General features: G+C 45.2%; 1 protein-coding gene across 1 annotated transcript in view; it reads right to left on the reverse strand.

The window, feature by feature from the left end:
* The window catches only part of LOC106816717 (glycogen debranching enzyme-like), a 56,193-nt gene that overhangs the window by 41,275 nt on the left and 3,563 nt on the right, over positions 1–11,355 (reverse strand). The window contains exons 3-13 of the mRNA XM_014821338.1: positions 8,779–9,001; positions 8,448–8,547; positions 7,759–8,001; positions 7,175–7,393; positions 5,548–5,656; positions 5,121–5,274; positions 3,226–3,411; positions 2,571–2,760; positions 2,170–2,304; positions 1,257–1,380; positions 297–460 (exon numbers count right to left, since the gene is read on the reverse strand). Coding sequence (XP_014676824.1) covers positions 297–460; positions 1,257–1,380; positions 2,170–2,304; positions 2,571–2,760; positions 3,226–3,411; positions 5,121–5,274; positions 5,548–5,656; positions 7,175–7,393; positions 7,759–8,001; positions 8,448–8,547; positions 8,779–9,001 — 1,847 coding nt within the window. The remainder of the gene's footprint in view (positions 1–296; positions 461–1,256; positions 1,381–2,169; positions 2,305–2,570; positions 2,761–3,225; positions 3,412–5,120; positions 5,275–5,547; positions 5,657–7,174; positions 7,394–7,758; positions 8,002–8,447; positions 8,548–8,778; positions 9,002–11,355) is intronic.

Below are 11,355 nucleotides of genomic sequence, written 5' to 3' on the forward strand. Positions count from 1 at the left end.
GAGAGAGAGAGAGAGAGTGAGAGAGAGAGAAGGAGAGAGAGAAGAGAGAGAGAGAGGAATGAGAGAAGAGAGGAGGAGAGAGAGAGAGAGAGAGAGAGAGAGAGAGAGAGCGAAGAGAGAGAAAGAAGAGAGAGGAGAGAGAAAGAAGAGAGACGAAGGAGAGAGAGAGAGAGAGAGAGAAAGCGACGAGAGAGAGCGAGACGAGCTAGAGAGAAGCGATGATAGAAGAGTGAGAACGAGATAGAGAGAGCGATACAGAAGCAGAGAGCGAAACAGACAGACAGACGAACACTCACCTGCACGGGACACTTGTTGTCGTGCGTTTGATCGACGAGCAGGGCGTGCGCGATGCAGGGCATGAGCGGGCGCGCCGGCGGCTGCATGAACGTGCCGACGGGCTCGCCACCATACCTGTGCACGATGCGGCCCAGCTCGTGCGAGTCCCACGCCTGCATCGCCTCTGCAAGACAGCGAGCGAGCGAATCAGTCACAGGGTTCATAGTAGTAAGCCACATGTTGAAATAAGGACTTATAAGACCCTTTCTGGAGGCCAAAATAAGACTTTTTTACGCGATTTCTGATAGATCACCGACTATAGAAGTACACTAATAATATTTATATACACAATTGCACATCAGATTTAATTATTCCGTATTATATATACAACAATAATATACAAAATAAGGACTATTAAGTACTTTTCTAAGATTTTACCAAAAATAAGTACTAATAAGGGCCCTTATTTTATTTTTGGCAAAATAAGTACTTATAAGACTTTGGAAGACCCGCTACGAACCCTGAGTCAGCGAGCGCAATGCTAGGGGGCGTTTACCATGCGGCGCGTGCGTTTTAACACGTAGTATTTAACACGCACCGTTAGCATTTAACTATCAAAACAGCTTTGTACGCGAATACGTATCCCTAAAGCTTCATAACATTTTCGCGTCAGAAGAGTTTTAATACGCATCACCGGTATTGAAAATGCACAACTCACTTTTTACGTGTGACACATGTAACAACCAACATGCGACACTATCGTTTAACACCCGACACTAACACTGAACACACTTCACTAGCGTATAATGCGTGGCACGGCAGAGTTTAACAAGCAGCAATTTCCATCTTAAAATTAAAAGTTCCGACTGGTACAATTAACTGTCAAACATAATTGTGGCTGACGTGCTGTGACTCATCTATCTATTGATTCATTAGCATCATGGGACTTACTAGCGTTCGTTCGTTCGCGAGCAGCCTACCTCGAATCAGCGACGTGATGCCAAGACGATTGACAAATATGTTGTCCGTCTTCTCATTGGACGTGAACAGCTCGGCGACGACGTAGAGATCCGGCTGGATCTTACGCGCGGCGTCCAGCAGATACTAGAAGATCAAGCAGATCCGAACCGCATTAGCAATACGGTACCAGGGGTAGAAATTAACTTTTGAACAAGGGAGTCCAACAGACTCCCTACCCTCAAAAAGAGCGAGTCCGCAGCAAAATGAGGGAGTCCGAAGTCTGAGGTTCAAAATTAAAGATATTAACAATAACGCATGTGCTTCACTATACTCACACAGATATGTTCACTCTACCAGAAATGATCATACAAAGCCCAGACTGTATATGCTACACGGGCCAGTGTTCTATTAAAATGAACGAAGGGGCATCAAAGTTAACGTATTGGTGTGCAGATACAAAAAACACGCATAAACTGGGTGAGCTTCACGAATCTAACAACAATCCTAGAGCCGTGTGATTGTCTTGCTCATGAGGATAGATCGATTCACAAACCCTCATCCTTACTATACATAGCTTCTATAACGTGACAGATCTGAAGGTTGCTCCAATGATAAGTGCCAATGTTATAGAAGAACGAATACTTCCTTGACATAAGTAATGTTTTACAAAGTGTAGTAAAGTAAAACGTGCATATAAGGATCACTCAAAGGAAACCCCCTAAAAGGTTTCCTCTATACGCATGCCTTCGTTCTATACAGGTCGTTTCATTGCTGCACTAATTTCAAGTCAACAGGAAAATGCCAACAGTTTCCTTTACAAAAGGCATCCATCTTTTCACAGCCCGGTAACACGGGTTCTACTGTACCATCGATCACGCGTCAGAACAATGAAGGCAAACATTCCCGCAGAATACAGCGGGCACACACACTCACCTCGCCGACGTGGATGGGTGTGCTGTGGCAATTGTCCAGCCGAACGCCTTGGAAAATCCTCGCAGTCTCCTCCACGTAAGTTTTCATGTGCTTCCACAGGATCGGGTTGTCTTCTGGACGTTTTCCATATTTCAGCTGCGAAGAAACGGAACTCTTACAATGGAATAGTTACTGTCAACCAAGGATATAACCCCCCACCACCGCCCCAGGTAGTGAAACGTGCATACCACGACACGACACCGTCACCACACGACATGACCAACATGTACTCACACCCTAGCACTGTGAATCCTCAATACATCCCCAATCTCCTTAACACTGTCACTGCGTGACACGACACCCAGGTCTTTACACTTGACACTGTTGTGCTTCACAATATAACCCCGGCAGGGGAGTCATACCTTCACGCTGTCGCCCCACGCTAGCAGCTCCCTGCGCAGGTAGACGATGCTCGGCAGCTCGGCAAAGTTCTTCAGCGGGTCGTCGTTCATCACCCAGCCGTTGTGCGCCATCACCCACGCGGCGCGCGGCGAGTCCATCAGCTTCTCATCGTCCTCCAGGCACGTGTCGGCCACCGGGTGCGTGAAATACCTGCAACGCGGCCGAGGCAGCAGCTCGTAGCGACCGGCAACGCACGCGAACTGAACGCGAGTGCCGACTCGCGCGTACGGACAACGTCACTTTTTTTTAGCGACATACGGAGTGTACGAGGATTACTCGAGAAAAACCCACGAAACGAGCAAGTCACTTATATACAGGTGTTCATTCTGTAGAGGGGTTTTTCTGTAAAACACCCACTCAAGGCAGTTCGTAGTTCAAGTGAATTCGTAAGTGTCAGTCATGGACTTGCACTCGTGTCCGTTCTACAGAGGTGTCCGCTCAAACACACGTTTTAACGAACGTCTGATCCAACCTTTGACCTGACAGTTTCTCTGCATGCTTCGCGCATGCGCCGCTGCCCCCCCCCGTCCGATCCGACCTTTGACCTGACAGTTTCTCTGCACGCTTCGCGCATGCGCCGCTGCCCACCCCCGTCCCTAGACCACAGACACCTACTGGGACGAGATCGGCTGCTTCTCGGTGACCGCCTTCCACTTGGGTCCGTCGGCCTGCAGGCGGTAGTAGCGCTGCGCGGCAATGAGGCAGTCCTCCGCCTGCTTCAGGTGGCAGCTGCACAGAAACTCCGCCTCGTGATTCAACTCGTGCAGGCGGCCGCGGAAGCTGGCGCAGCACATCACCACCCTGCGAATACGTGGAGAGTACGCGTGTAGATGTACACGTAGATATGCATGTGCTGAGGTGTGCCAACGCGTGTAGATGTACATGTACATGTACCACAGTGCAGCAAGGCTTGTACATGTACATGCACATGTAGCAGTGTCGCAATGCATGTAGATGTGCATGTGCCGAGGTGCGGCAACGCGTGTAGATGTACATGTACATGTACAACAGTGCAGCAAGGCTTGTGCATGTACAAGTACATGTACATGTAGCAGTGTGTGGCAATTTATGTAGATGTACATGTACATGTAGCACAGTGCAGCAAGGCTTGTACATGTACATTTACCACAGTGCAGCAAGGCTTGTACATGTACATTTACCACAGTGCAGCAAGGCTTGTACATGTACATGTACATGTAGCAGTGTGTGGCAATGCATGTAGATGTACATGTACATGTACCACAGTGCAGCAAGGCTTGTACATGTACATGTAGCAGTGTGTCGCAATGAATGTAGATGTGCATGTACTAAGGTCTGACAAAGCATATAGATGTGTACATATATAGATGTGACAAGATATAGATGTATAGCATGTACGAGTAGCAAGGTGAGGCAATGCATGTAGATGTACATGTACCAGAGTGTGGAAACCCATGTAGATGTACGTGCACATGTACCAAAGTGCACATGTACCAAAGTGCAGCAATGCATGTACATGTACATGTAGCAGTGTGTGGCAATGCACACAGTTACAATGTCAGAGATGCCAACACTTTTCTGAGCAAACTGTAGTGAGGATGTCTGAAATCTGTAGTCCGATAGTCACGCAGTGACCCGAGTATGCTAGGGGGGTTCGGGGCATGCCCCCCCCCCCCGGAAAATTTTTGATTCCGAGATGCAATTTCCTGCATTCTGGGACCCAAAATGACAATAAGTTCACATTGATATTTGCTGCTAAATACATGTAGCTATTTTCAATCATGTTATATCAATGTAACACTGAAACAAAACACTTGAAATATCATCAAAATGATTTTTTTTCGATCGTAATAAAAATCGTAGTTGTATGCAAACTGGTCGTAGTGGTCAAAATGCAAACGAAATTCGTATAAAATACGGATAAATCGTAGTGGTTGGTATCTCTGCAATGTACACTTTAGTTACATGGAGCGGAAATATGCGAGTAATGTGATAAAAAGATCGAGCGTACATCATTCAGGTTCATTACACTGGCACAGCACATAACCACGCTGCAAAGAGTTGGTGCATCAATGCATATATGATCAGGTTTCTGTGTATACATGCACCTCCACTTTTGATCTAACAATATTTTTAGTTACATGACGAAAACATGACATGAGAAAATAAGTGAGTTTAGAGATAAGCTGTCATAAGCCTAGAAACAGTCATGCATTTTGCATGACATTTCACTGCAAAAGTTTATGATATTTTAGACTGATGATGTAACTGCTTGTGATGTTTCTGACAACGGGTCCAAGGGTCGCTGTGTACGTACGTACACACTGCACAATACCGACATAAGGACATCTTCACTCGTACAAAGCGGAAATTTCTACGGATTATTATTAACGAGAGAGTCTAAAGATGAGAGATCCAAGCATACGTCACCGGGGTCCGCTAACGACCCACGACGGCTACTGTCCTCGCATCTCTCTCTCTTTCTTCCTCCCACAACCTACCCCTCAAATCTCCCCAAAAGCTACCCTTACCTGTCTTCTTCAGCCAGGGCCTGCTCGGTGTGATGGTTGTACATGTTTAGTGCCATGTTCATGTCAACGCTGCACTGCAGCCTGCGAAAGGCTGGATCTTGCACGACCTTCAGGATAGATCCCTCCGGCACGCGATTGGCGCATGGTCCCATATCTGGATGGTATTGTACTGCATCAGAGGCCGGCCTCGCGCAGACGATTCAGCCCATTAAGGAAACGTTCGCCGACAGACGACGATAAACAGCTTTCAAGTGAGCGAGAGTAACCCTGTCTGTCGATATTCTGCGAGAAGCAGATCGAAAACACGACAGCGAACGCTCGTCAGTGCTGCACGGCCGCAAGGGAAGAGCGCGTACTTCGAGGATCAGAGGGAGGTATATAATAAGTTTCAAATAGTTTTTATTAGCCATCTACCGTTGACGCTCACCTAACGCCTTGTCCCGAAATTCCTCTACCAGTGTCTCAACATTGAGTATGAAAAATTCTTCGATCTTGCCTTTCGGTATGATTTCATCGTGCAAGATGGACAGCAATTTCTAAAATGGAAAATGCAGATGCACTTGTATAGATGCAAGTATAACACTATAGAGCTGTACTGTGAGTTACTACAGTGTAGTACTTACTAGTGAGTAGTAGTAACTACATGTTAACATGTTTATGCAGCCATAGATTTCCTTGAATGTATAGCATTGCAAAAAGTCATTTCATGTTATGTACAGCAATGCTGGCTCATGTGCGCCCACAACATTGCAACAAGTGACTACTGTACAGCCGCATAGATTCTTCTGCAGCCACAATACTACGAATAGCTACAATGTAAAGCCCCGTGCTTATCTGAACCAACAATAGACCAAGAAAAAACAGCTGCTTCAGCTTCACCTTGGCATTTCAATATTATCAAGAAACGTGACTGCTATATATATACCATATTATCATAGCATTATTTACTACCAATCATAAAATATAAAAAGGACTTACAGAGCGAGGTCTTATGAGGTCGAATAATAGGTTAACAAATCTGTTATCTTTTATCTAAGTTTAGTAATGTCATCTTGCGAATATCCCCCGTGCAGATATGCCGGCTATACCCATAATCAATCCAAGTACTATACTATTTGCATTACACGATAAGGCATAGATTTGTGTGTTGACATGATGAAAGTTTACTACACGATAAGGCATAGATTTGTGTGTTGACATGATGAAAGTTTACTCTGGAATCTTGCTGGTGCAAAAAGCTTTGACGATTCGCTTTGCAACCTTCTGCAATTTTTCCGACAAACTGAATGCTTTCCGAGCAAAGTTAAATATTTCTCTGGCGCAACGTTTGTAATCAATACATTTACACAGATGGCTGCTCGCTACCTCCACTACATGCTATATCACGTTCCACCGGCTACGATAGATACACCCGCTAGCTTTCATAAAACGAAGGCTCGTTACCCCTACAGTACAACGCTCGACTCGGTCTCGTCCCGCTTGCAACGCGCCAGCTAGATCGCTTCTTAAACTATTTCAGTGTCGTCCACCCTCGAGTTTCGTCGACCGTCCACCGTCGACCACAAAATTTCATTCACCCGTGATTAAATTTCCACGTTTTTCACCCATTTTCTATTCACCCTTGGGTGAACCATTCACCAGCTTAAAGTGATTACGTCACGAATTTCTAGCACCATCAAGTAGTATATTTGTGTGTTATTTGTACAAAATAAAATGTATGGAAATACAATTACTGTTTCTGTTTACTTTTCATGCTTATATACCTTCTTTATATGCCCTAATTTGCCGGTGAAAAACAGAGAGATGCCAGTATCTGAACAGTACTGGGGGAATAGTGTTAGACAACAGAAATTACCAAATCGTCTAGATTCTTGCAAATTTAACCAACGTAAAAACATTTTTATCAGGTGAGAGTTTGAGGATATATTTAGTATCGTTAGTTCTTCCTTTTAATGTAAAAAAATGGCAATTTTCTTTTTACAAATTTTACCATGGAAAATTGGTGACGTAGTCAATTTAAGAAGCACCGACTGCTGCTAGAACGTCGCTCTCACCCTAAGGTCCTCTTCGGTAGTGAGGTGCGACGACAGGCCGCGCTCCTCCCACTTGCCGGCGGCCACCTCGCTGTTGAAGTTCCAGAGCGCCCGATCGAGGATGTACGCGGGTCGCAGGTGAGGCGAGTTCACCAGGTTGTACGCACACTCGGGGTGCTCCTTCAGCCACGGACTCTCGTTCGCTGAGTGGTTCAGCACTATGTCGCATATGGACAGCATCTAGCAAAGGAGGAGAGAGAGAAACGTGAGCGAGAAACTTGCAAAGCACAAAGAGAGCGAGAGAAAGAGAGAAAGAGAGAAAGAGAGAAAGAGAGAAAGAGAAAGAAAGAGAAGGCGAGAGGGAGAGACAGGGAGAGAAAGAAAGAAGAAAATTACGCTAAAAACTGCCAACGGCAGACACGTAAACTGCACAGGCAAACGTGTAGTAACAGATTTTTTTATGTAGTTAGTCGATTTAGTCTTATTAAGTTTAATTAGTGTTTTGCTCACTTATATAATCATTTATTTACGCATTTCTACGAGTGATACTTATGAGGTCGCGTGCAAATAGTGCAGCAACCTGCATCAGCTGCTGTACACCTTACCTTCCACTCATCTCTGATCTTTTTGATGAGAGGGGCCAGAGTTTTCATCGAGGTTGATGGCTGCCCAGGCTGAAAGGTTCGGTTCAGGGACAGCTGATCCTTGATGCAGTAGGCAGAGTTGGACTTGCCCAGATCTTGTACGGGAGTAAAGTGAAATGCGCTGTAGCCCGTCTCCTTGGTAACCATGAGACGACCCTCCCACTCGTCCAGGGGACCCAGGCACTTTGACAGCACAGTCTGACACTGTCGAAACAAATCGTTGACACAATTAAGAAAATGCAAAGCCCTGTAAACACATAACTGTATGATTTAATAAAATTACAATTTACATTCATTTCACATTCACATGAACAAAAATGCATGCCACGTACGTAACTGTATAATTAGTAATATGTTTCTCTTGATTACACACATATAACCATTGAAACAGATCTGTTATAAAATCTGTAATTAAAACCGATTACCTAGGTGTACACAAATTCATCAGTCAATTAAACAGTTTTGCAGTAAAACTTTCGCAACACAGAGTGACATTACAACATACAGTAAATTTTGTGCTTATAAGACATAATTTTCACCATCTCATAAAAAGCAATATATACTGACTAGCTAAGTAGCAAAGGCAAATCCACAAGCTCATGCCCAGCCCAATACTCTCACCACGAGCCCTGCTGTCTAAATACACGTACCTGCAGACAGTCAAGTGATATCTCCTCATTTTTTGCACCAACAGTCAGAACAGGATCAATAAGAAAGTAACCTGATCCGTTCGGCTTCAGAATCGACCCACTGAAAAGCAAAGTATTGCATAAATTCACATATCATTTTACTTGAGTAAAATAACTCACGTGTGCGCCGGGCTTAAGGATGTGCATCATATTAAATAAAACTGGGGGGGGGGGGGTCGACAATCACTCTGACGGCACTTTCGCAGAGCACACTCTTATAAACATCACTTCTAACAACGTACAGCGATGAAAACCAGTCGTGTGTAATCGTCGCTGCGCATTCAGTACCTACCCTCCCTCGTACAGAAAGAAGTAGTTGAAGCATCCTGACGAACCGCACAAGACCTCGACGAACACGTCCGAATCGTCGCCGCTGGTGCTGCTCTTCTGTTGCCATGCCAACTCACGGTACTCCCCGCGGTCGAATTCCGCGCTGGCGCTCGCGGGGTGGTTCGTGAAGACGTGCACCTTCTTACCGAGTAGCGACGGCCCGAGTTGAAAATGCAATGTCCATCCTGCATGAGAGATGAGATGTAAGCAGATGTGTGACGTTGACGATATTCTGGCGATAAACTAGGCGATGGCGAATCATTATAAAAGGCAGCACAATCAGATGGAGAAAGCGGATGGTAAATAAAAGCACACTAGAGCTATATAAAGGAAAAACATTTCCTAAACAAGAAACCTTTTACAATAATAACAAAATCGGCAGTAAGCTGCTGTACCAATATAAAGCGGGATGCCTCCCCGTAAATAAAAGAACCAGGAGATGGTTAGGGGAAGCAAAAAGAAAATTGCACTGTGTGCAATAAGGGAGAACCAGAAGACCTAAAGTATTTCCTGTTAGTTTGCCCGGCATACAAACACCTAAGGGAGATCATGTGGGACAGGCTCCAAGAAGTGGGGGTCACCCCTGCACAGCTGGAGGAAAGGCAGGTGATGCTCACCATCTTGGGGCTAAAGCCTCAGTCACACTGGGGCCGGACTGTCCACGGATTATCGCGGATGGGGCAGGATCTCCTCGGATATTAAAATTTATAATCCGTGGCGATCCGGGTGAAAAAATTACGAGACGGTTGAAAAAAAGCATCATCGGGCCGGACCAGCACGGCAGCGCCACAGACCATCCTGGATTGAGCGGAACTTGGAAATTTGGAGTCACTACGGACCGCCCCGGACCGCCCCGGACTGCCTCGGACCGCCACGGACCTGATCCGGCCTGGTCCGGCCCCGTCCTGGCCCATCCATGCTCCCATCCATGTTGGGTCCGACTTGATCCTTAGTGATCCGTGGCCCACAAAAACGACACGGATGGCCACGGATAGGCCCGGTTCAAAACGGTGCCACTACGGACTGTCCCGGACCTACCACGGACGCGCCACGGACCGTCAAGGACCACCCCGGATGGGGAAAACTTCCTGGACCGTCCCGGATCACCCCGGAAATTTTAAACAGTTAAACAGTGATATCCCGGAATACGCAGGACCATGAAGGACCACCCCGGACCGTCCAGGACCGTCCAGGACCCAACAAGGATCTCTCCCCGGATCAGTCCGGCAGCGTCCGGCCCGGTCCGGGAGTTTGGTGTGACTTTAGCTTAAATGAACATAGATGTTGTGGGGATTGGGTAAAGCAGGTTAAACATTACTTAGAATCAGCCTGGAAGCTCCGGAACAAAATCTCCCGGTAAAGTGAAATTACCGGTGGGAAACTATCAAAAATTAAAAGGGAAGCACCGATCTAAAGGTTCCCGTTCATACATACATACATACATATAAACAGAAGTGTTGCTGGAACAATGCTACATAGTTCCCACGATGGATGGAACGTAATAATCATAATGCTTCACGGTGAGCTTAGATTTTACTATCACGCATGTCCTGGTTCTAGATTCTGCATGCAGACTCGAACTGTACACAGAAATCCAAGAGAGAACTGCATAAGGACAGCCTTGGCATGAATTTATTTCTGGGTGTCAGAATGAAAATTAATAGGCTATCAAACTTTAAAAAATATTTTTTTTGGTAAAACTCAAGGCGAAACCTAATGTTTTCATATAAAACAATAAGAAAAGTACATTATTGGGCCCTAAATTATTTGTTAAATGTGTTATGAAATAGGACATTGCATTAGTCAGTAGCACAAAATTGTATAAAATTGAGAAAATTAATAAACTGTGTCTGATTTATCACACCCATGACGAATTAATATGAAACGAATAAAATTAATAATTAAAAAAGTGAATAAATTGTCTGTGATTTATCGGACGCATGGGAAACATGATAAGAAACTTCGCCACACAAGTCACAACCCGTCTTTAAATTGCCAATTTAAAATGCTATACTTATCACGTGTGATTACGTCGCCGCGTTTCACTAACGTCCGCTAAAAGTTATTCATTAACCGACGAAAGTTGTTCGTTCGCTGAAGGCATACCGAACAACTTACCGAATAACTTTACTGATCAACTTTACCAAACAACGCGTTTCACTAACGCTTCGCTATGCTCTCGCTATTTAGCGAACAACTTCGCGTCAACTGGCGGCAACTACAAACATGTGGCGCAGTTGTTGATAGGTTACGCGCTGTCATATGCCTAATCACAGATGTATACCCAACACAATATGTGATACATGGGTTGTCGCATGGGTGCTATATTCTCGGAGCTTGCTACGTGCTAACGCGTGTGTCACATCTGGCAATGCTCAGGCTCTCGTTCGACAACCGGTTTGCAAACAGAGACTATACTTGCATGTAAATCTTTGGCATCCATAACATCATGTAAAGACTCACAACACACATTACAATATATTATGAACTATTGAAAGATTAAGGTAAAACATATAACATTTTTATATTCTTTCTATTC

The sequence above is a fragment of the Priapulus caudatus genome, unplaced genomic scaffold (assembly GCF_000485595.1).
Source record: "Priapulus caudatus unplaced genomic scaffold, Priapulus_caudatus-5.0.1 Scaffold33, whole genome shotgun sequence".
Lineage (NCBI taxonomy): Eukaryota > Metazoa > Priapulida > Priapulimorpha > Priapulimorphida > Priapulidae > Priapulus > Priapulus caudatus.